The sequence below is a fragment of the Melanotaenia boesemani genome, chromosome 5 (assembly GCF_017639745.1).
Source record: "Melanotaenia boesemani isolate fMelBoe1 chromosome 5, fMelBoe1.pri, whole genome shotgun sequence".
Classification (NCBI taxonomy): domain Eukaryota; kingdom Metazoa; phylum Chordata; class Actinopteri; order Atheriniformes; family Melanotaeniidae; genus Melanotaenia; species Melanotaenia boesemani.
Genome location: NC_055686.1, coordinates 33,429,152 through 33,455,239, shown reverse-complemented (window position 1 = coordinate 33,455,239; position 26,088 = coordinate 33,429,152). Strand labels below are relative to the sequence as shown.

Genomic DNA, 26,088 nt, shown 5'->3' with positions numbered 1-26,088 from the left:
TGACTTTAATCCAGAATTCCTCTGAAAAGCAGAGCTGCCACAAAGATTTACATTGATAGCCAATGTCCCAGTAAAAGGCTTGCAAAGTTTCTATGTGTCACAGCAGTCCATTCAGCAAAGAGGTCAGCTAACCAAAGAGAAAAGATTATAGTTGACATCCTGAGGGAGGAAGCCCTGCACACTCCGGTCCTCCTCCGAGCACCCCTTGATAAATGCATGTGGCAGATCAAAAGGAATGTATAAAAGGATACCAATTCTTTTTTTACTGCCGCTTTGTCAGACGCCTGCACACATGGCAGCCATTAATCAAGGTGAAAAGAATTGTTTTCTCACTGCTGCATGGAAAAAAACAAAAAAACTTCATCTGTTTCCAGGGCGATGGGAGCGGTAATGTTGCGTGACATTCTCTTCATATAGCCGAGCTAGAGGTCACCTCTCGCCGCTGAAAGAAAAGAGCGACGGAGAAAAATAACTCCCTCCATCTCTCACCTTTTCGCCCACTCTGCCTGCGTTCATCAGTCCTCTCGCTACCCCTGTCCTTCCATCTATCTGAACTAGTCTGACACAGTGAGAGTGTACCCAAAACCCATATTGCTATTTTTACAAAGAGCATAAATTGACTCAAATGCTTTGATTACGCCAGAAACTGACCAACATCATCCTCTCTAATTACTGCAAGGAAAACAAATGGAATTGTAATGTGAGTCATAAAGCAGTCTGAGCATGCAAATACCCAGCATGCCTTACTGGGGCTGTAATTGCTCCTCAGTTTTGACACCAAAAATTATTTTTTATTATTATTATTTAAAATTACACCTTGTAATTAATTTGATCGGCGGTGACAAAGTGAAAAAGTAAGAACTTGATTAAAAAGGTTTTGTATGTCATGATGAATGCAATTACGCAGTATAGCATGTTAAGTGAAAATAACTCCTATTAACTCCTATTACTTCCAATCAGGGGCAGTTCAAAAATGTTTTGATGGCCTGGAAATGGGTTCACATGTAAATGAAGAAAAAAAGGTCTAGATCTTTAGGAAATAATTAACTGATTATTACAATTCAAGCGGTCATTTGATATAAAGAGTAAGCAACTATTGTTTAATCAAGGATGATCTTGTAATGGGTGGCATTAATCAAAGCTACAAAAAACACGCTTTGAGCCAAATCACAAATTTTATCAGTGTGTTTCTTCTGTATTACTGGCTGTTTAACTTTGCACTGTCGTCACATCTGGTGGTTTTATGACTTTTACTTCCTCTCCAAAAAATTCTAACAGTTTAGACAGACAAATATTATCATTATTTTAAGCATTTGGTGAGATGAGGCTGTATAAATGCTGCAATATGATCAAGAACATGGTAGTGTTAATGTGGAGCATCATATAGACCATTTAACAATACATTACATGCTGCATTTACTTGCACTTGGATATCTAAGGATTGTAAGGTCCGCTGCACTAAATACTTGTTAGTATTTGATTACCTATTCTTGGGGTGGTTTCAGGGTCAGGTTTCAGAGGTGGCCCCTGGGGGTAGACATCATCTGCTTAAAACTATGTGTCTGCAAGTGCACAGATGTGTGTCTAGTATCCAAAATATAGTCTTTGCAAAGGAAATTATTAATAATAAACCAACAGCTTACAGTTTTTATTCATCACAAGTTGTGTTTCATCTGTAAAAGCTGTGATCCTCTGAGTCACTGACATCTTGATGTAAAAATAGTAAAGAAATCCGACATCTTTCATATGTGTTACAGAATAATTATCACCCCAAATTACAATGAGATGAGAGAAATCAAAGTTAAATGTCATATAGGGACAGAAATTACATTTTCAGTATATGTCTGAAAGAGAACAAAAAGTATTTATTTTCCTATTGATGACTTTACAATAGCACATCCATTTTCTACCACTTAAAGGCCACAGCCAGAACCCAGCATCAATCTCATTTATTACTTCTCCATAGGTCTTACCTTTTGATCTCCAAAGCACGGTTTATGGACAATAGTCTGTACCTGTGAGTGAAAAAGCAATCAATACCTGGACAGCTTTATGTGTCTTTGCACTGTCTGAAAGAGACCACAAAACAGGTCCAGAAAGGAAGATTGGGAGGGGACTGAGAAAGCAAGACAGAAGACTGACGGGTTGGAGGCAGATGTTCAACAAGGAAATGATTCAAGTTAAGTAAGGTGCTTGGAACACCACCTCTGCATAAAGCTATGCAGGCAACAATGACACATCAACCTAGCAAAATGTCGCAAACACTTTCTTTATGAGGCTCTCAACAGAAAAAGAGGATATATTTTACTGTAGCACGGCATTTATTAAGAACAAGTGGGGTTTAGAAACAAACAGACTAAGGTTGCTGCCCAGAAAATGTTTGTGGACACAGAAGGTCAAGCACATCCATCAGCATCTAAGAAGTGATGTCTAGGTGGAGGCTGTTTGTTTGGCTGTGCCTGGATGCAGCCTTAATAAGCTACAACTATCTCTCTAGAAACCCAGATGTATTTTACTGCTGTCAATCTGCAAGTTTGTGCAGCTCCTCCACAGTAACAAGACTTAAGTTGCTTCGTTGTGTTAGATTTCTGGCTCAGTTGAGAGCCTCATAAAGAGGGTGCTTTGGTTGAAAATCTTATGTATCTTGTGCTGATGGTTAGGTGGAAAAAGGGCAGATAACACAAGAGTTTATATTCTTGCTGCTCCTTTTTTATTTTAAAATTTGACTGAGATGTTTGATTTTAAAATTTGGCTTTATTGTGCAGCTATGATGTGAGCAACCCTGTAACCTGATCACTGCAGAAGCCATAAGGACTAAAATTATAAACTTACAAGATTCCTAATGACAAAACAATACCTTGCCTTTGTAGGATTTAGTTGCATAGTTGTCAGTCAACTGTAACCATGCTTGTGGGTAACCCTCTTTCAAACTTGAAAAAGACATGGTAGCTTGTCCAGAGGACAGCAGCTATTTTTACTAAGGAATATGCAGAGAGATAGCTGTGCAACAACTTTGTAAAGCTTCAAGGTTTCATGAGAGACGATGCAAGACTTTCATTTTATTGGAGCCTAAATTAGTTTAGAGACAAATTAAGTGTGAATTCTCAGTATTTAGAAGAAGTGCTCAATACCAGTCTCAATTTATTTGGCCATGAGGCCATTTAGCCTTCCGGCATAAACAAATTAGCAGATGAAATGCCATGTTCGTCTGCTATTTTTCAGGAAGACTCTGTATAAATGCACTTAGCTGTGCATTTATAAATGGGAGATTCTGGAGGAAAAACAATCCATTTTCAAATCCACTTCCAGACCTATTAGATTGCCTATGTTCTCTGCTACTGGCAGTCAATAATCTGCCCAATGTGAGGGAAACATTAGCTGGCATGGAGAAGAAGGAGGAGAGGAAGAGGTGGATAGGGTGAAACTGTGAAAGATGGGTGATTGAATGATTTGCCTTACATACAGGCCATGAGATAAGCCACTTTGTTTCCCCCTTTGGCAGATGAAGCCACCCACATTACAGTTATCATCTTAGACAGATTATAGACTCCCTCTTTTTCTGTGAGTACAGGATGGTGCTGGATAGGCCTTTACTGCACTGCCACCATTATGAATGCTCTAGATGCATGGTTCTGCACGGCAATCAATCACGTTTACAGCCAGTTTGAGTTATTGCTTTCACTTGACTCCCCCTGAGTAGATATTGACCTAAACTGTTCCTTCATGCCATAAGGGACAAGCACACTCCCAATCTGAATTAGATTACAATCCTACAATCCAGTAACTGCTAATAAACCATAAACTACACTGTGGCGTCTCCATTGTAGTTTTATTACTGTAAGTCAGCTTTGTGTTGATGAAATACAAAAGATTGGTTCATCTTAAGCTATTTCAATCACATTCAATCATTCAGGCTTTTATTGTAGAGCACTTTTCAAAAGCAACGGATGCACCAAAGCAGCGAAGGATCAGGCTCCGAATGAAGCAAAACTCATCACAAGGACTGATAGGAAACAACATCAAATTTAGATCTCAGATTTATCTAGAAGAAACACAAGAGGTAAACATAAGAACTGCAACATTTTTAAATACTGAATCTCTTCAAAGATGCAATCTGACTGTGAAGTGGAATAAATTAAATCCAACCCTGATAGCAAAAACAAAAAGTAAATAAAAACAGAATGCAATTATTTCCAGTCTCACAAATGCAGGTTTTATTCCCTGTAAAAAAATAAACTAACTAGATGTCAAATGCTCCTTTAGTTGTTTGTTTTTTTTTTTTTTTTTTTTACTGTTGCCATGTACTTTTACTTGCTCCTAATATTTTTAGATGTGTTGCTGACATCAAATTCAAATGGTAAAATGTTTAATATGTTGTTCATATTCTCTTGGGAACAAAATTTGGGGTTATGAGATTTGTAAATGATTGCCTTCCAATTTTCTTTACATGTTACACATTTTTTGTAACTGTTGTTGTAAATAAAAAATGCACAGAATTATATCTAATTTATGAGCAACCCAGTAGAGAAAACTGATAGTTAAAAATTAATAATACAATTAACTGAATAATGAAAGTAAATACATTTCAAATAAAGAACTATTAAAGGTTTGCAAGTGTAAACGTGTGCAAACTTTAACGCCAAGGATTGCGTCTGTGAAATGGGCAAAAAAATGTGTGAAATCCATTTAGCCCGATTGTCCTTGATGAATGTGCAATATGGCGTCTCTGTCAGACAGCACAAAATATTGGGAGAAGGAGATACAAATAGATCACCGTAACATGCAATGTGATTTAACAAACATGAAACTGACTGCAGTGGCTAATTTTGCATCTATATTTAGCACGTCTGAAAGGTAGTGCGAACTTACCACACAACAGGCTACAGTTATTGTTGCAGGGAGGCACCACATAAGATGACGGAAAGACCACATCTTTTCTAAACAAGTTAATTTTCTTTTGGAATGCAAGAAGCAAAGATTATTTAAACAAATGGCTGTGTTGCTGCGTGGAATGTTATGTTATGCGGGGTGGGCTGTTGGTGGTCTGCTGGGATTTAGAGCACTTACCACCACCTGTACCCCACCTTCCATCCCTCTCTTAAGGGCATTAATGACCATCGTCAGTCCAGATACAGCACCAACCAGCTGCAGAGTGTGCGCTGCAATGCACCTTTATTAGTGCACATTAACACACCTCGTGCATAATAAAAGGTGCCAGAAGAGACAAGGTTATTTCATCAACATGTCTCGGGCTGAAAGTTTTGATTTGTCAATAAAAACTATTGTTTTGTCACATACCTTGTTCTACAAACAGCTTCAGTGCATCATAGCCGGTATTCCAGTCATCTGCTTCTCACAGTAAGTGAGCTGCATCAATATTGGTCAAAGGCATTTCCTGTTTTCCCCCCACCTGTCTTATGTGATGAGGTTTTTTTATGAGTAATTTGTTGTGGAACTTCGTCTTATATCTTGTCCCCTCCTCTTAGCTGCATCTGGTGTTCTTCTGGTTTTGCCAACTGCATTTACTATTTAGTAAATAGTCTTCTATGTCGAAGTCATTTTTTATTGCTGGCACCCAGCAATATTTTTATTTGCTTTGTCCACTAATATCTTTAGCTCCACTGGGTCAAATTTTATTTTGTGTTTACGAGCTTCCTGCTCTGCTTCTAAACTCCCCATGGCAACGCCACAATGCATGCTAAATCCTTATTTGAATACTCCTCATTCTTAGTTGATCACCCACGAATCAAAAGCAAACAACACTTGCAACCTATTTGTGTGCACACGCAATTTTACGCTCGTTATCAGGAATCTTAGTAAATCCTGCCCTGAGTATACAAAGAAATCACAAATGCTAAAAAAGTAAAGACGGCAAAAATTCAGAGACATATAAATAAATAAACTAATATTCAATTAAACTCTAGACCATAAGCATAGATCGTGAATTCTCTTTCAAAACTATCAAGACTATTGTCTTCAGGTCTTCGGGAAGGCTGCTTCACTCCATAATAAGAAATTAATGCCTCACTGTGGGTTTCTTTTCACTTCACATATAATAAAATTACTCTTTCAGAACACCCAAGAATAGAATAGAAAGGACTGAGATCACTAATACTTCCATAAAACAATAACAGAACCTTAAATTTGATGCTGACGCAAATGATGCAGGCACACAAAGGAATAAATGTCAAATATTTCAAATTTGCCAATCACAATTGGACTGAGAAGTAGAGGTTTGTGGCCCCGCAGCCCAGAATGACGAGGCTGAGTGTTACTGGTTAGGCTGAGATGGGACGTTCACCTGGGAGCACTTTTGAATAAACCATTTCCACAATAAAATGACTGATGGGCTGGGATAAGACAGCAGCAGTGCAGAGTGGAGTGGAAAGTAACAGGGGTTCACCTGCCGCTGGTTTTACTCCAGTAGGGTAATGTTCATTTCTCTCCTTTCCCAAAGGCCCTGGGGAGCAGATTTAAGTATGTCAAGACTCTGTGTACAAGAAGATGAGGGGTAGGGTTTCACATACAGCATAGCAAGACTGTTTTCTCTGTAGTCTCCCTCCCTTTCCAACCTTTTCTTGCCTCTCCTGCTGTGCAAGCTCTCCTTCTTTCCCCCACCTTATTAATCACCACTCTTCCCACCGTTCATTTCTCATTTCCACCAGAGAGTTCACCTCCTTCATCTCATGGATGTGGATGCTGCATGCAGGGATGACTTTTGGGCACATTAGTGGTAGTAGCAGAAAAGAGGAACGATGGTGATGGATGCTACATCTGTCAGTCATCACAGTTCTGACACAGATGTGTCAGATGAGGACAGGATCTTTGAAGCTCACTTGAACTCTGTAGTTAAAATTTATTTACTGCTGGCAGAGCGTGTGGGTGTTTGCATGTGTGTACATGTGGATTTTTGTGATACGGTGTTAGCTTAGAAGCAGCTGGAGGTTTCTGTCTGTCAAAATTCTTCAGTGCGTCTTCATTTCCACATCCTGACGCATTACTTCAAACTGTGAAATTTCGTGCCTCTGCTAGAGCAACATATCTTTTTTTTTTTTTTTGCTTTCCACACTTAGTCTTCCATAACAACACAATGCAGCTTTAAAGAATAATTAAGCCAAAAAATCAGTAGTCTCCAAGGACTGCAGTGAAAATAAATCACTGATATAAGAGAGTGTAGCCTATATACGGCCCAGTCCCATGGGCGAGCTTCCTCTGCCAACCAGATGGAAAAAACAAAGGCCAACATAGAAGTCCCTGTTGACATCCAGCTTGCTATGAATGTTCCCTCTTAGGAAAATTGCATTTAAATATTTGAAGGCAATACAACAAAGGAAAGCTTCTGTTTTTAAAACTATGACATGAAGGGGGAACGTACTGAAAGACTAACTGAGCAAAAACAATCTCAATAGCTACAGGTTTAATGACCCATACAATGTTCAGCTTGGGTGGAGAGCAAAAGAAATAAGGACCGGCATCACTGGAGAATGCCATCGCTCTCAAACATGCATCAGTGGATGAGGAAAATCTTACAGGTGAATTGGTTTTCTGCTTGTCTCCAGCTGCCAAACTCAATATGCCGTCGCTTGCTGATAATCCTTGGATAGAAAATGCATGTAAGCTGGTTTTAATGCTGTGGTATGAGAAGTTTGTTTGCAGAAGCTCCTATAGTGTCATCTCCCATCTCTCAAATTTAAATGTTATTTTGTGCATTGTGTGTAAAGGATGTCATCCCTGAAGGACTTTATATGAATAAAGACTGATTCAAAGGCCACTGGAAGTCTGAGGTGGGAGGTAGCAATCGTTAAGTAAGGGATAAGGTGTGGGTGGTAGCATACGTTCAAATAGTTTCACAGCTCATGAAGTGTTTTCTCCTGACTCCTAAAACTCCTTTGGGTCGGGGTACAGTAGTAGAGGTGGCAGTTGTTCAAAGCATCAGTCATGCATAATATAAGCCACTTTGTTTATTAATGGTGGGCACTCCCAGAGGAGACCAAAACACTTGGCATGAGCCCCCAAGTCGCACTGCTTTAATATCTAAGGGCTAAATTATTTAAGCAAGCTTACATCAGCGTACCTTCTGAAGATCCCCCCCCCGTCTCTCCTGTCTACAAAGCTGAGGCGTTGCCCAGATCGTGACGCTCTCCCACTGATGTGCCCGCAAGCCTTTCATGTGCTATGGCAGGGATGGAGGAAGCGAGGGAGGGTGAGAATGAGAGAATATCCTTACCATACATTACAAGGTAGTCATGTCACCTCCTGGGAGCCCACAGTCACGTTTAATACATTTTCAGATGGTTAAAGCTCAAAAAGGAAAATGTTTAGTATTAAAAATCGAAAGAGATTACACCATCTGCTTTTGATAATCACCACAATGTGGTTTGGTGGAAGGTAAAGAGAAAATAATTTATTCACAGGGGTATAGGACTTTCTCACTAACTAATAACAGATGCTTTGGGTTCAGCTGTATCAAATGTTACAGTCAAGCCTTCTTTAATAGGTTACAAGGAACTTCAATGCAATTGCCATACATGTACGGCATAAGAATTACTGCATGGTTTGTCTTGCTTTGGAGAAGGATAAATCAAACCCAAGGCAGAGGAGGATACCAAGCACAATGACAAAGTGCTATTTTTCTTCTCCTCACTTGGTCCTTCGTTTTAATGGAAAAGCTATGAATGGCTGTGTTGAGTGGAATATGTTCATCTGGTCCCTGCGGCGGTGTACGACACCTTATTTTGTGTCTGTGCTCCAACAAGCACCAGCAAGACAGGCCAAATCATTTTCCCTGGCAGGCTGATAAAATGTGCTCACTAGCTAACGGGCTGCATGCAGAAGGGTGCAGAGGTGATGGGTGTGCTGATGTATGTCAACTATTCTGAGCTTCATTACATTCTGACAACAGCATCTTACTGAGATTCATCTAACAAATAGAAGAATGGGAAACTAAAGGAACCTTTAATCAAATTTAAATTACTTGTTTAAGGTGAAAGTTCATGCAAGTGAAAGGAAAGGGTGCATATTTGCATAATAATTGCACAGAAGAATTTTAATGAACTGGATAACATCACTCAAAATTATACATATATATATATATATATATATATATATATAGTCAGCATGTTTTAAATGAGGAAAAAAAAAGTCATTGTCACAACTATTCCACAAGTTAACTCCTCTAACAGAAACACATCTCTGCCTCATATTTGTTCTTATTTTATTTTATGTTCATATTTATTTATTTATTTATTTTTTTGTTCCCTTCAAATCATATTGCCTCTCTCAGACTTCAAACAGCTTCTGATTACTGCGGGTAAATTATTTTTTGCTTTGTAAATTATCTGTGCCATTTTGAATGAAACTAAATTAAAAAAAAATAAGGGTTTTTAAAGTAATAAACAAAGTGTTAGTTGGTTCTATGAAATTAGATTGATTTATAATTCTTATGGCTCTATTTTGTTACTTAAAAATAGGAAAAGTTGGTTTTATTACTCCATATCCCCACACAATAAGTCATATATGAAAACAGCAGAGAAAAATAAAGCATGTTGACATTTTATTTTTACATTGTTTAAATAAGGCTTCCAACAAAGCTTATCAATTATTACTCTAAGAAATGTTTTTATTTTAATACAGTCTTTCAAATTCAGTTCCATTAACCCTGATTGTAACCACGTTTTTACCTTTTCTGGTACCTAAAATGATAAACTTTGTTATATCTACATTCAACAATAACTAATTTATGTCAAACCATCTTTTAGAATATTTAACTCCTTTTCAGCTGTTGTCTGAATTAAGATGCCAGTTTTTGGTAGATTGTCAAGGTTGAACTGCTCAGCGTATAGGATTAGGTGATTTTGAAATATCAATAAAAATAAAAAAAAGATTATTTTTCTGTACAGTTCCTCCTATTTTCAAAATGGTTTACCAAAAAAAAAAAAAAAAATGACACATTCACAAAACAAAGCTCCCTAAGACAGTAAGCAGTTAAACGTCCTCCAGCGGTGGACTCTGCACCCACATACTAACTGAATATGATGACACATTTGCTGTATTCTTGAAGTTGGCAGCTTCCCAGAAGAGTGCAGCCCGGCACTCTTGGCTTGCATATATGTTCCCCTTCACTGTAGCACAAATGCTCAGGTGTAAGAAAGAGGGTGGGTGTGTGAGGTGTGTATTTGCAGGACGGGAAATGTCAAACCAGCAAGCTTATCTTAACTGTCCAGAACACCTGAGGCGTCCTTTCTGTTTTTCATCACGATGCGTGTGTCCCTGCATGCTGCTGTGTGCCTTGGACTTCATGTGGAGAGAGAATCATGAATACTAATGACGTTCTCTGAAAGAGAAGGGTTGTGACTTGACTCTCAAAGGAGAATTCTCAACGGCTTTTCCCCCTGAATAACCTCCCAAACCAAACACACACACAAACACACACAGCACCTGACCTCCCCCTGAAGACTAAAGATAAAATAGTGATAATCAAACATACCAGCTTGTCATTAGCACAGTAAACCAGTGATATAGTAGGTACTGGTGAAAGACAAGGACAAGACTGGAGTTTGGAGGGTCACACACTGGGAGGTTGTTTTTTAACCAGAAATTATGCTGGAACCAACAACACTCCAGTAACCATGCTTGTCCAGGATAGGGTGGTTGGAAGTGGGCAGCAGCTGACCTCATCACTATTCGTGTGCAGTCAACCCAAACAAACAAGACCACACAGAAGACTACAAACAGTCACTGTTCTCTTGAAGGAACTGAATCATTGCTTTTACAATTCATGGCTTCAAGATTGACATGACCCAGTTAAAAAAAAAAAAAGTGACTCATATTGGGATGTTAATTATATACATAAGTCATAAAGGTAAATAAATCAATGCCTCTCCAGTTTATTCAAGGACATTTAAAGGTTGGTCACACAATTAGCAAATGTAGTTAGAAAAGGAGGTCCCTACATTAACATCAGCACACTAATATACTTCACATGTGGCTGCAGGTTATTTCACAATATACATTCATTGGCCACTTAATTAGGTCTACCCACTCTATAGCTTATTAAGACAAATATCTAATCAGCCAATTGCATGTCAGCAGCTCAATGCATTTAGTCATGGAGACTAACTCACATTGTCAAGACGACTTGCTGAAGTTCAAAGTGGGCATCAGTTTGAGGAAGACATGGGATTTAACTGACTTTGAACGCGGCATTGTTGTTGGTCGGAAAATTTCAGAAACTGCTGATCTGCTAGGTTTTCCACACACAACCATCTTAAGAGTTTACAGAGAATGGTTTGAAGAAGAGAAAATGTCCAGTGAGCAGCAGTTGTCTGGACCAAAATGCCTTGATGTCAGAGATCAGAGAATATTGGACTGGATGGAGAGGATAGAAAGACAACAGAAAGTCAAATAAGCACCGGTTCCAACCAGTGAAAGCATGTATCCATCAAGCCTTGTATCAACGGTTGAGGTGTTGGTGGAGTAATGTTGGGGGATAATTTCTTGGCATATTTTGGGCCCCATTAACCACCACAGCTTACCTGAGTATTGTTGTTGACCATGTCCATCCCTTTATGACCACAGTGTAGCATCTTCTCATGCTACTTCCATGCATCATGTCACAAAGCTCAGATCATCTCCAACTGCTTTCTAGAACATGACAATGAGTTCAATGGACTGCAACGGCCTCCACAGTCACCAGATCTCAGTCCAATAGAGCAGATTTGGGATGTGGTGGAACAGGAGATTCTCATCATGGATGTGCAGCAACTGTGTGATGCTGTCATGTCAATATGGAGGAAAGCCTCTGAGGAACATTTCCAACACTTGGTTCCATCTATCACACCAAGAATTAAGGCAGTTCTGAAGGGAAAAAGGGTCCAACCCAGTGGTAGCAGGGTGGACCTGTAATTATAATAACATGTAACTGAATGGACATTCTAACATGCAGGAAATAATTATGATTATTGCCCACATTATACTGTAAAAGATGCTTTTTTTGTCTTGCCTCAATGCTTGATGTTTCAGTTAACACTTTTTTTTAGTTTAGTGAGTCACAATCTGACTCAAAGTGATGATAGTTCACTTTTTATTTTCTACCATCATTTCTTTACATTTCTGCTAACACAGCTAGGCTTGAGTCTGTCTTGTATTTCCTTTGGGACCAATTATGATGGACAGGCCCAGAGATGCTGATTATACTAGAAATTTATCTCTTACCCACTGTGGGACACAATTCAACCTTGGGAGCTTTTTTCTTTCTTTTTTTTCCCTTTAACACTTAGAGGGTGCATGCAAATGCACACTGACATATGCATGTACACACCACTGCACACACCTGGAAACCCCAAATGGATATATTCTGTTCAATGCCAAGGACAAAGTGATCCACCCAGCATTAAAACTCTCTTAGAGGCTTTCTATCTAAAACATCAAAGAAAGCTTGAATTCAAATAAGCTTTTTAATCCCTTTAGTCCAATGCATTGTAGTGTTCAGGTATGGATTACCTTGCATGGCAACCACTTCCCTTTTTCATTTTTACATCAGCATAATGACAAGTGTGCAAAGTGGTGTGCATGTATGGTTGCAAGCGCAGATGTTCTGATGCACATACAAAACCACAGTCATACCAGTGGTGCAAAAGCGTGATTACACATAGACACAAGCCTTGGGCAAAGCTTATTGGTTTAAATTTGGAATGATGTAGGCTGTTAACAGCTCAGTGCAATCACTATCTATCTGGAGTGCTGGTGTATTTCTGCATGTACTGTAAGTTTCCTATATTAAAAACAAGAGGTACTTCAGACACAACACATTTATACGACACTCTTTAAAGAGCTTTTTAGAATCATCACTCTCTATGGGTTTAACAGAGCTTTGCTGCATGTGTATGTTGGGCGTCACTTATTGCTGGGCAGACGGCCCAGTCAAATGCCACAGTTCTGTGATGAGGACTCTAATTAGTCATATTTAGAGCAATCTGAGCAAGATTGCAGCATTTAAATCAAGCTGTAATCAACAAATTTACTTCTAAAAAAAAAATAACAAAAAAATGGGCTTTTATCGTTTTCCTGAATTAAAGGTATTCAAGGGGTTGTGTTCAGGAACACATCTCACATTGGTATACAAGCTTTATGAATTTATGCCACAAATGCATCAGAATACACGACATGCAAAAAAATATCATTGTGACATCCATGTTGGCTAAGAGATCAATCATTCTGCCTTGGTGTGCTGCGTACTCATAGATGGGTGGGTGTATGCTTGCAAGTGGGAACAGCACATCCCTCTAGGAGCTTATACAGGCAGAAGCTACAATAATGACACTATGGGATGAGCATTTGAGACATGAGCCTTGAATATCATACACCTGATATGCCAAAACCCTGAAATTGGTTCAAGGCCATAATGACAGCTTAATGAGTCAGAGGTGCCTACTTACACAGTAGACATTACTTGTTTGGCACACTGCTTACAGGCAGACAGAGAGCCTCTTGGAGGCTTTTTGAAGCTGACACAAGAGCTGACCGTGGCGATATGTAGCGTGTGGACGTGGAGGCTTTGCAGTAGTAAAGACATCTCTAAAGTCTTGCAATGGAGTTGAGAAATAGGCCACTAAAAAATGTTCTGAGTGGGCTCTCATCATCGAGTGGGGTATTAGTGCCAGTAATAAACTGTGCCACTTGGTTGATAATATGTGAAGAGCTGGCATTTCAGGCAAGGATTTGATTTGCCAGGGTGCATTGGAGCTTTAATGATGGCAACTGTGTTTGTCTCCTCACACAAGAGTGGTGTTCTAAAACCTGTGAGCTGTCTTTTAGTTGATAGTGAAAATGTTGGACGTGTGCTACTAAAAACAACACAAACCAAAAGAGAAGCATCACAGTGTAGGCGGATATTACTAACTGCTACAGCGCACTGCCAAGGAGGAAAAACTAAAACAGCAAATAGAAGTCAACCAATCAATATCTCCATTCAACGTCATGTACTTTTTATGCATGACTGTTAAAACTCTCAGCCATGAAAAGAAATGTGGAAGACTGACAGGCTGGCTTAGTGTCCTGAGCCTAGCGTGAGCTCAGTTTTCTATGGAAATGTAGCCTTTCCATTTTACAGAGCTAACAGACCATTTCTCTTCCAGGCCAATATTTCTTGACAGACATAAATCCACAGAGAGAACCAGAGAACATTTTTATGTTAATTATGTCAATTTAAATAGCTTAGCAACTCAAGATGTGAGAGGTGCAATCCAATTATCCAAGCAGGAAGGGAGAATGATGAGAAGCCGCTGGTAGGAGCTGGTAGATCTAGTAGGAGCAAAAAAAATGACTGTGCTCTAACTCTTCATTCTCTCTGACGAACCAACATGTAGGAGTCGATTAAATGATTAAAACCAACACAAAAAGGTATATAATGGGATGGAACACAATGTTTAAACAGAAAAACACGTCAACACTTCAAATGGCACAAACAATATGGATGTGAAAGAAGCCAAGTGATATTTGGTTGAACAAAATTATAATCTAAACCAGTTTCCCAACCTCATTTCCCCCTTCATGCTAATACTAAAAAGCCACGGACCCCCTGCTCCACCTGAAACCATGCCAGGTTTTATGAGTTCAAAAGTGAGCTTTTCACTATAAATAATGTATTCTGGCTGAGTCCTGTAATTAGATAAAGCCAAAGATAATCTAACAACACATAGGCTTTCTTTTTTGTCAGAAAATGGAGACAGTGTGTGGAAATGTGTGGTTCTGAATGTTCAAAGCCTTGGGGACCTGCTGTGTTCTTTAGGGGATCTAAACTATGATTAACAAAGTTGATCCACTTATAGTATGTTTTATACTTCTTTTGTCCTGTTAATGATCATCAGAGTGCCATTACTGAGCAAAAAACAGGATATATTGGAATGTTCTTATTTATAAATCTACGCTTGGGCAGCTCGCAACTTATTAATGGGTTCTCTGAGTAAAAAAATACTGGAACTTACTGCCGTTGTATCAACGATCTGCTGCTGTTATCTGCATTTCTGAACTTGGAAAGAAAAAGTTAAAGCATGTCAACCCCACTCCTTGGAATACACTAAAAAATCAATTGAATCTTTCCGAGCTGTTCATATGAAATTAAATTATGACATTAATTATATTAGCAGCAGATGTGTCAGGTTGTATTTGTTGTATTTGACCAATTCTGTCTCTGTTTAACCTTGAATGGCTGTCGTTACAGTTTATGAGCTGTTAAACTTGGAATATTTTTAACTTATGCTGTTTTGTGTCAATCCTTTTTATATGTTTTTCTTATTGTGTTACAATATATTGTGTTTATCATTGGTGACTTGAGATGCTGCCAATCTTGGCTGGGACCAAATGGAAATAGAAGTGGTCCCACAGAGGCCCTTGGAAAATTACTTGCGATATTGTGTCATTTAGAGTAAATAGAAAATCTAAATGAGCAAAAACTTATAATCCAAAATATTCTATCAAGAGATGATTTTTTTTTTTTTTTTTTTTTGTCTATACTGAAAAGGGGATTATTTTAAATAATGCTTTCTGTAATGCTGGGTTTAAGACAACTGTGATACATGACATGATACAGCATATTAAACAGTTTTTCAATCATAAAGAAATAGAAATCTGCTGCATAAATTCGCCAAATTAATGAAAATTTGAAAAAAAAACGTTTTAAGCTAACATTTTAAAAGAGGACAGCAGATCATGTTAGTGAGAAAAGAAAAAGAAGAGCCAACCATCAGCTCAAACAGATCATGAAGTAGGACTTCACAAGTCAGTGGCTTGTAGCAGATAAAACCCAGAGAGCCCTGATCTCTATGCTGTTTGTGTGATGCAGGGACATAATATGAGGTCCACCACCCATTATTGCCTACACATCTCAAGAGACCAAAATCAAGATCAAATTGAATTTAAAATGGAAACAACTTACAGTCTCTGTTCTCACCTGTCTGCCTGGCCAAAGTGCATCAAAAACCTTTATAGTAAATTGATCTTCACCTTTCCTTAGTTTTTATCTAGAATAACAAAATGTGTTTTTTTTTCTTTTCTTTTTTTTTGTTTAAAGCTCACAATGTCTGTTTTATTCTAGTCTATGTAATGATGTACTCTACAGGTAAGCTTAAATCTAGGCTTGTTGAATTGATTCTCAGGGACAAATACATTGCCCCAAGCTGAACTCACGCAGCTTTTATGTTGTAGCGTTTACTTATTTCATTACTTATATCATAACCATATTTATTACTGCACATTCGAGCAAAATGGAAAGCTTTAGTTTTGAGATAGCAGGGAACTCCTGTTGTTTGAACATCAGCACAGACACAAATCACTTCCCCGAACTTTAGTGACAAAGCTACAGGTTTCCAACAGCTCCACATTCTCTTCTCCTGTACTTGACATTGCCTGCCTGTAACACCAACGGACTCCAGAGTGACATCTGTCTCCACCTCATCATCACTTCTGCTTCTGCATTATGATTGATTTTCAGATGTTTAAGGAAGTTTGCGGTCTTTCCACACATCATCGTGCATCATTTCTGTTTGTGGAGCTGAAATATGTCCACACATGACTGCATTCTGGACTGATCGATCACTGAGAAGTGAGAGAGAAGCACACTAATGTGAGGTATTTCGCCCTATGACTATGGCAGGCAGAAGAAGAAGTAATTCCTATCTATCCTAATAGTTTATTTATTCCCACTGTGCTCATGTTAATGAAAATGATTAAAATTAGAATGAGATTTTGTATTTGAAACAATTCAAGAGTATAAATAGTTGGTATAGGACAGTCTTTCTCAATTCTGGTCCTCGGTGACCACTGCCCTGCATGTTTTAGAGGTGTCCATAGGACACACCTGACTCAAATGAATATCTCATTCAGTTCAGTCAGCCAGGTGTGCTGGAATTGGAAAGAACTAAAAACATGCAGGGCAGGTGTCCCCCGACGACCAAGATTGAGAAACACTGATATGGGAGGAATCAATATTTCTGTATCAATCCACACATCACCAGTAGTTAGTCTTCTCAAACAACAAAACAGATCAAAAGCATTCATGAATTTTAATAACAGCCACATACCCATATGCAAATACACACTGAGTATATACTCTATGTGTATTTGTGTATGGGTGTGTGGATGCACAATGCTGGTTGGAAATTTGGCTTTACCATTGGATCTGGTGGGGCACCATGTCCAGGCTTTTGTTTTGTGGTTATGTTTGTATATGTATGCCTATGTATTAGGGCTGTGCATCTTCACTGGTCTCATGATTTGATTCGATTACGATTATCTTGTCAGTAATACATCACGATGCATCACGATATGTTGCATCCTCAGTTTTTATTACTGGACGTTGCTACTTTCTTCATCAATGAATACAAGGAGTCAGATGAACTCCCTGTTTATTTATAATTATTTCAGAAATCAATCTGAGCATCCTGATATTGATGAGCATCATAAACATTTAAAACATGATGTTATTTTCAAATTCATTGTTGAACTTTAATATTGTGTTGCCAGGAAATCAAGAAACATCATTAATATACTTTGATGATTATCTAAAATGGTGAATCAGCCCTCTAGTGGGAAGATATCTCGCAGTATAGAAGTGTACTTTGTACCTTCAGTCTTTCCGTAGTCAGTTCAGACAGACTATGGAAGTTAGAAGATGATTTTCTTGTTCTAATTTATGGCCAGAAAACACGTGCCTATAAGCATTCTAGTCAATTTGTAATTGAACACAGAGAATATTGATGGGGTAAACATTTGTTGATGGACTAAGTTAATTAAATCCCTTTTGTCCATTCACACATGCTAACTGCTAGCTTGCCAATGGCATTTTCCATTTACATTAGCTTTAAGCTAACTTATCAGAGTTTATATATTTTTGATGTGTATTGTTATGCGAGTTCCCTGAAACAATGTATTTCCAGAATGATACTGATGTATTTTCTGTGTTTGGTTACTTCTTACTTTTTTCCGAAGTAAAAGTTTTGACTTGGATTCAAACTCCGATCTGCTGAGCTGCTGCAGCAGGCTAAATCACACCACACATACTATATACATTACATTACTTATAATCGATTATGTTTTGTTGCATGGATGCAGAATCAACCATGTCCACATTGCGATGCATTGATTTTTTTTTTTAATTTCAACACCCGTATTATGAATACTAACTACAGTATTAGGTGGTGATATCATATTTTTACAAAAAGTCGGGAGGTGACTGACTGGACTTGTTGGCAGGTAAATTGTGTTAATGTGGAAGGTGGGGAAGTGGACAAATAAGTTTTTACTATTCTCCATTCCTTTTCCTTGACATGAAATAAAGTTACATGTCCTTATAGCTTGTGTTTGCATTGGTAGTGACATGTACCTACCATCCCTACCCAATTCTACGCCCACAGCAAGGACAGTCTTAGGAAAGAGATTCAGAAAGACGTTTTAGTTTTTTAACAATGAAAAAATTATCTGTTTACTACTTTCTATATTTACTTGATTTTGATTTTTTTTTCAAATGAAAAAGAAAATTTGCCACTATGACAAGTACTATAATTGATAATAGAAACATAGGAAATTTTTAGTTATTAATAAATCTTCAAATTCTTTTAAGGACTATGGAAAAAAAGTAAATAAAAAAAGTTAAACTTCTGTAAAAAATATATCCTTCATGGATTTGATGAACCATAAAACTCTACCTAATACTTTAAAAAGGTCCAACCATAAATCTTTAATTGACAAGAGATAGGAAATTTCATGCGATTACCTTTCTGACACATGCCAGCCCATATCTGTATGCTCAACCGCACTTCAGCTGTGAAGACGTGTTCATGTAACTGTTGGATGGATACTATAAATGTAATGCAGTACTGAGGACTGAGATAAAGATTGTAAACTAATTGTGTTTACAGAGGCTCACTACAGCCAAATTACTGCAAAGGGGTTCATCAGAGTCTTTTGCCCATTCGAAAACGCTCTGATGAATTTAGTTTACAGCTTTACCAAGTCAGGAGAGAGAGAGAGAGAGAGAGATGCAGAGATCAGCTATAGGAAAAGAAAACAGATACATACAGAAATGACTACGGCCTGTTGGAGAATCACTAAGTGAATGCAAATTGGACGACACAACATGCTGAGGAATCAATAAATGCTATTAACATCTCTTTTCAAAGCAAGGCAAGTACAGGGTATTTTAATGAAGCAAGGGAAATAAATTCAAGAAATAAGCAAAGAAAAAAAAATAGATGTAAAAAAAAAAAAAATACATGAGTGGGGAACATCAAAGGAATCATCAGTGTGAAACCCTGCCTGTCCCTGACAGCTTAGGCTAAGAAAAGCACAGCGACTGATGCACCACAGAACACTGAGCCAAAGACAGGCTGCGGAAAGTAGGACAAAATAAGGAGTGCTCAGGCAATTATCAATGGATTTTCCTTGGTATACAATGAACCGTAACAACAAGCGTGTGAGACTTACCATCTCTTAAACCACTATTTTTTGAAGCTTCCATCATGCATCCACAATTACACCACTGGTAGTGATTACATGAATTTAAATTGGCCACAGTTCCATACATCAATAGGCCCAAGATGGACTCTGGGCTTGTAAGGAAAGTAGTTGATGCTGAAATGCTGGGGATGTGCTGCAAAGAAGCCCAGGAGGGAGCAGCCTATAGAAGAACCATCCACCAACTCAGAGACATAATTCAAGACACTCTGGCCAACAGGGTGCTGACCCTGCGGGACTGGCTGCCCAGGCTTGGCTCTTCTTGCCTTTCTACAGATTGCACAGATCAGTAGTAGGCTAAAAAAATTAATCACACAGGCTCATTTACTCATTTTAAAGCTCTTTGCTGACATATATCAACTACCCCTTCAGTGAACTTCTTATAAACTTTAAGTCCATGTCAGTGCTCTTCAACCAAAGCACCCATGTACCTTTACTTGTTGTTCATGGTAATCTTTGGCCAAATACCGGTTTGAAGGTCCAAAAGATTGTAGGAAAAGAGGAAAAAGAAAGCACAAAAAGCTCTTACCATGACCTCCACGTGTAAGGAAGGGCATCCGGTTGATGGCAATGGGCACAGTGCCATGCTTGTTGTGGAAGTGGTGGACATGGTGGGTGGTACTGAGGGAGGAGGAGACTCGGGCGGCCACGGCTGGGCAGGGGAATACCAGCAGCGCCAGAGAGAGCACCAGCCTGAACAGGAAGGCTGGACTGGCCCACACCACCGGGGACGCCGTTACAGGCCTGGACACCAAAAGCAACCCTCCATCCACCTCCACTTCCACCTCCTGCTCCATGGGGGCGGAGCCTGGAAGGAACGTAAGGCCCCTCCCTCTCATACGACACAAGCAGGAAGTGAGCATCTCAAATGATTCCAGGGCCCATTATCCCCAGCCCTCTAGCCCGGGAAGGAAAAAATAATAAAAGAAAATACAGATTAAAAATATAAGCCAAGACAAAAAACAGAAAACAGATCCTTGTTTGAAAAATCCCAAAAACGCTGGAAAATAAAAAGCAATGAGGAAAAAGATATGAAATCCTTCCCGATATGAGAGACCCCAAAAACTCCAGCAGTCAAGTGTTGGTATCCAAAAGCTTCTTGATCCTTCAAAACCAGAAGAAAAACAAAGACAACAACAAAAAACAAAAAAAACAAAACACACTCCCACTCTTCTTCTAAAACAATCAACCTTTTGTGTAAAACTTAGTGTCCGTTGTCTAACAAACAACTTCCTTTGGACCCCTAAAGCTAATATTCACAGCTTAGCAGCAGTAACTTAACAAACATAAGAGTCCATTTTAGCTCCTTGAGAAATATCTTCTGCCTTGCTCTCTGAGTTAATTGTTCGACAAGGTTTCCTTCCCCTTGGGGAGATCTTCAGAGGATTTCTCCACCCATAATCCAAGCCTCCATCATGAAGAAAAGGACTCTGCCATCTCCTCTAAGCCTTTTCAATTGAAACTTAAATGGAAAGCCATGGAATGGAAAAAAATGCATCTGAAAAAAAACCACAATGCAAAAACGGAGAGGCAAACAAATGACAGAAGAGAAGAAGAGGTGCTGTGATGAAGGAGCAGCCAAATCCTGTTTTGGGGCTTTGAATCCCTGAAGGTGCTCTGAACCTGTTCAGCCTCCAGCTGAAAGCAGGAAAACAAGAGATTAAGAAACAGAAGAAAAGGACAAGGAGGCAAAAAAAAAAAAAAAAGGAATGTCGAAGAGGAGGACAAACAGTTGGCTATTTCAAGGTAAAGAGGTGCTGAATTCCTTCTTCTCTATTCAGAGAAAATAAATCAATATGGGTCATGCAACGTAGAGCGGCACCAAGAAAACACCTTAACAGGATTAAAGCATACCCAAAGCATTAGAGTGGTTGAAAATCAGTTCAATGCAACAATCTTGCCATCCGAGGACTTGTAAACAAGCTCCGTCCTAGTTAAGGTTTGCTCTTCACCCTTTGAGAATCCGTTTCTCTCTGCCTCCTCAAGCACTGCTTTCCAGGGTGAGGAGCAGATGAAAAGCAGCCAGTGGTCTCTTCAACGGAGCTTCGACACAGAGTGCTGCTGCTGGCTGGCTGAGACAGCCTGACGATGCTGCTACTGCTGCTGCTGCCGCTGCTACTGGCTTCGCTGTGAAATTCATGCTAATTGAATCAGAAGCTGCAGCAACGAGCGCATCCTTCCTGCCCGCACAGTTTCTCCCGTCTCGTTTTCCTTCGATCGAGTCAGCCAGTAGACCCCCACCCCACCTTCCCCAAACTGCATACAGTTCAGTACTGGGCAGGGCATTAAAAAAAACAATTAAAAAACAAACAAACAAATAAATAAAAAACAACAGTGAGGAGCAGAAATAGAGCCAATAGGAAGGGGAAGGTTGACACACACTGGTCCTTTGAATGCAAAGACCGTGACTATGATACATAAGGCAGAGCAGAGGCGGAGAGAGTGTGTGTCTGGTTGAAGCAGAGAGAGAGAGAGCGAGAGAGAGAGAGAGAGAGAGAGAGAGAGAGAGTGGGAGGGAATGAGTGGAGAGAAGTGAAGGATGAGAGGACACATGCAGGAAGGATGGGAGGCACACATGTTTGGGATATACATTGCACACACACACACACAAAATATGCACAGGGTGCACATGTTCAAATCAACGAATGCTGTGCTAAAAATCATCCAAGGTTACAACCATAAAACAGTAAAAATATACATTTTTATCATCGTTTACCCCAAAATATGTATTTTGTTTTCTTTCTGCATGCTATCTATTCATACAAACAAATAAAAAAAGAGAAAAGAATGAAGACTGGGGATGTATGAAATGTGAGGGTGGAAGGAGAGAGAGGAACAGCAAAATGTAATATATTATGGTGACTGAATGTAGAAAGAAATGTGGGCACTAGGGCTGCAATAGGAGAAAATGGTGTGAAAGAAAGATGGGGTAAAAAGAAAGAGAGAAATGGTAGGAGATTTTGTATCAGATAAATCAGGGCTGATAGAGATCACAGTAAGGACAGGAGTTTGGTGCTCGAGACAAGGAGCAAGAAAAATGGCCGAAATGGGAAAAGACAGCGTCTGTATTCTGCACTGATGGAGAGAACAGAGTCTGGGCTATTACTCATTTATTCACACACTCATACACACAACAGCACAACACACTCAAGGCAAGCCTGCCAGGTGGGACATCCCGGAGGGGACAAGAGATGCTGTGCTTGCTGCTGTCAGCGTGAGGGAGATGTGACACCCAGTGTGACCGGGACAAGTGTCCTGATCCTGCATTAATACTGAACTGCTGAACGTTGAGGAAGGATTACAGAACTGAGGAGGAAGAAGCTTTCAAAACAGGGAAAAAACTTCAAAAATGAAAGAAACATTAGCATCTATGTTTTAATTATCATTATAAACTTGATTTAACATTTCTTTTTTCTTTATGAGACAGTCAGTGACTTTTTAAGTGTTTCTTTCAGAGAGCAGTGCGTAAACTGGGAACCTATTATAATGGAAACCACAGCGGACGGCTAACACCTGCTGCTGCACTCCCTTCTGGCACAAAAGGAACAAGAAACCCACAGCACACAAATACACAAAGGTGAACAATTAGTCCTAGGTGCACATGCATACATGTTAATTGCACGACATGCTCATAGCTGTCATGTCAGCGCTACTGCTGTGTGATGCAACTCCTACATCTCAGGGGGCAAAAGCTGCGCACTTCAGATGCTAAGTATTCTGCCAATGAAATCACAGACTCCTAAATCCCAGTAGAAAGTGAGGTCATAGATGGAAGAAGGAGGCCTAAGTTGACTGACAAAAGTAGGATCAAAGCCTTTCCTCTACACTTTAATCCTCAGGAAACATCCTTCTGATTATACAAATAATTAATTAGACCTCAGACATGTCTCTGTGTGAAGAAGCAAAGATGACAGCACTGAAATGTGAGAGGATTTTTTTTCCCTTTTTGTGACAGGAACAAATTACAAGTCCAATGATGTTAATATATTCAGACCTTTAAAAGGGAACAAGCTGTATTGACGACTAAAAAAAAATAAAAAATAGAGAAATGACATGCACTTTTCCGTCAGATGAGGTGAATAAACTAGCGAGAGTTGGGTTTATGCTTGTGCAGATGAAGAAAGCAAAGCACAAAAAGGAAAAAACATCAATTTTTTAACTAGTCTCCTGTTTGTGTTATTCAGTAGCTTTCTCCCATACTGAGGCCGGCTGCTTACGTAAGAACACTGCTGAGAAACGTCTTCCGGACTGAACCACAGTGCTGCTACTTATATAATGAAGTGGTGAATACCACATAGAAGACTCTAAACTGCTTTAAAACCCAAATACTAAATAAGCAAATTGATTTTTGTGTCTCAGACTGTGAGCACAACATTGGCTTAAATTCAAGGAATTAAACAAGTTCCACAGTCAAGATGAGACAGAGGATCATGAATTAAAAAAAAGATTATACTTCAGGTTAGGCGTCTCAGGAGCTGTGAGTAGGTGGCTCAGATCAGCCAGGGGATATGCAGTCAACAGTAGATGTTTGGAATCCCACAAGGGTCAGTTCTCGGGTCACTCTTATTTATTCCTTATACTTTTCCTATTTGCTCTGCTCTAAAATAATGAAAATGTTTATTATATGCTGTAATTTAGTGGAACTGGATTTTTTTGCCTTGACATAGTGATACATTGAATGTAAAATACCTCCTTTCGTTGTATTAAAGAGAAGATTAAATAACTCTTTCTGGAAGGAGAAGTTTCTGGAAACTGAGAGTAACGGTTTTTGAGTTCTTAAATAGTTATTCCTAAAGAGTTTATTTAATAGATGTCAAATAGTTTATGTGAAATTACTTTAAATGACTCTCTTGTAAGAGAGTGCTAATACCACCAAAAGTTGACACTGATTTACCAAACTGTTTGCCAACCGCCAGGAAAAGAATTAGCAGAACTCTTTGCTACTACTTGGCTTTGGTCTAAAAGCTGTTGTGCTGAGAGGCTTAATGTTAATGGAGTGTAAATATAAGAAACATGCAGAGCCAAAGACAGCAACAGCCAAGATGCTTTCTGTGGAACCACTTCAAGAAAATAAACCAAAATGAAGTCCAATGCAACAACTTCCATGTAAAGCTAACAAATTATAAGTCTATAATGACCCTAAACAGCCATTAGAGAGTGAAGTATTCACCAGAAGGTCCACTGAGAAATCAGGAGTCATTGGCTAGCTTTGCTACCACACAACATACTGCTGTCAACCTAATGAATGTGCTTTCAGCAGCAGGTATGAATACTGGGAACTAAAATAAAAAGTAATAGCATACTTAGGCAACATGGTGTTAGCTAAAAAAACATACCTGTATTTTGGAATTCAAAATCATGGTTAATAAAATCAACTTTATGTCTAAACAACAGTTTAAAAAAAACTAATGACGGGGTCCCGTGACCAGTTCATTTTAAGTAAAGATGGTGCAATATGTATCGACAGAGGAGGAGACACAATTTTTTAAACAAATATTTAAAGAGAAAAATATAACTGTCATTCTTGATAGCAAAAAAACAGCGAAATGCAGAGTTTTACAAGGAATTAGAAATCTCTATCTTCTTCAAAATGGAGTCTCTTAGGACTTCTCAGACTCAAGATTTTAGAACTCTAGAATTATGGCTTCTGCACTAAACACCATTCAATACAAACGCCTGGAAATCACAAATGCAGATTGTCAAAATTTTAGAAATATCGCTCTTGTTTTGCAAAAACTTTAATGAAAACGCAGCTAGTGTTAAATTAGTACCGTCTTGGCGATGCTCAGGCTTGTACAAAAACTGGAGAAATCTGAGAAAAGTTATTCTCAGAAAGAAAAGTCTTTAGGTCTGAACTCATAAACCTGCTTGTTGTGAGTTGACGATACAGACAACGGCAAACTATGCTGCCCTACAGAATACATTCGTTTTAACATTTTGAGGAGATGTTAATTTGTGTGATTTATTTTTCAGAGAGATACCAATTATACAGCATTATCCAGATGAGTCCTGCTGCTTTCATGTTGTGATCTTCTTAGAAAAGGGCTTGAAATTCTGTGAACTTGCTATTGACCAAACACCATCCTCTTTGAACAATGCACATGGAGAACAACAAGAAAAAAAAAAAAAACATCTTCTTTGAGAGGCTTTAAATTGAAAGACTAAAACCAAAGCTTTCCCCCTGAAGGCAGGTGGGGTTATGTCTCCCTTGACTCAAATGACACATCACCTGTAAAGAGTCTACAACATGCTCTTTGCACTATGGAAAGAAAAAGACAGCAACAAAGGCCTACAGCCAGTTTGTGGCTTGTAATGTGATTCATGTTTATCTACTTACTTTAATATGATGCTTTCAGGGAGGTTTTGTAATTAAAATCCATTGGTTTTCCACCAACCCAGCATCAATTATCTCGCTAGCAGTCAGATGCAGACATTTACCCAACAGTGCCTTTGAAGTAACCCACAAAAAGTAGTGCAGCAGAGTGTGAGTGCATAACACTGAGCCATCTACTGAGCAGACAATTGCATTAGAGTACAGAGCTATGGAGAAGAAATCCATTAATAACATTGTGGCTTCAC

General features: G+C 38.9%; 1 protein-coding gene across 6 annotated transcripts in view; it reads right to left on the bottom strand.

The window, feature by feature from the left end:
- Positions 1–26,088, bottom strand: part of nrxn2b (neurexin 2b) — an 815,055-nt gene that overhangs the window by 226,325 nt on the left and 562,642 nt on the right. The window contains exon 1 of one of the 6 annotated variants that reach the window (XM_041985423.1): positions 20,039–21,890. The exons of the other annotated variants lie outside the window; for them this stretch is intronic. Within the exon in view, the coding sequence (XP_041841357.1) occupies positions 20,039–20,372 (334 nt within the window). The 5' untranslated portion in view covers positions 20,373–21,890. Of the gene's footprint in view, positions 1–20,038; positions 21,891–26,088 lie in introns of those variants that run through there. 6 annotated transcript variants of the gene reach the window in all.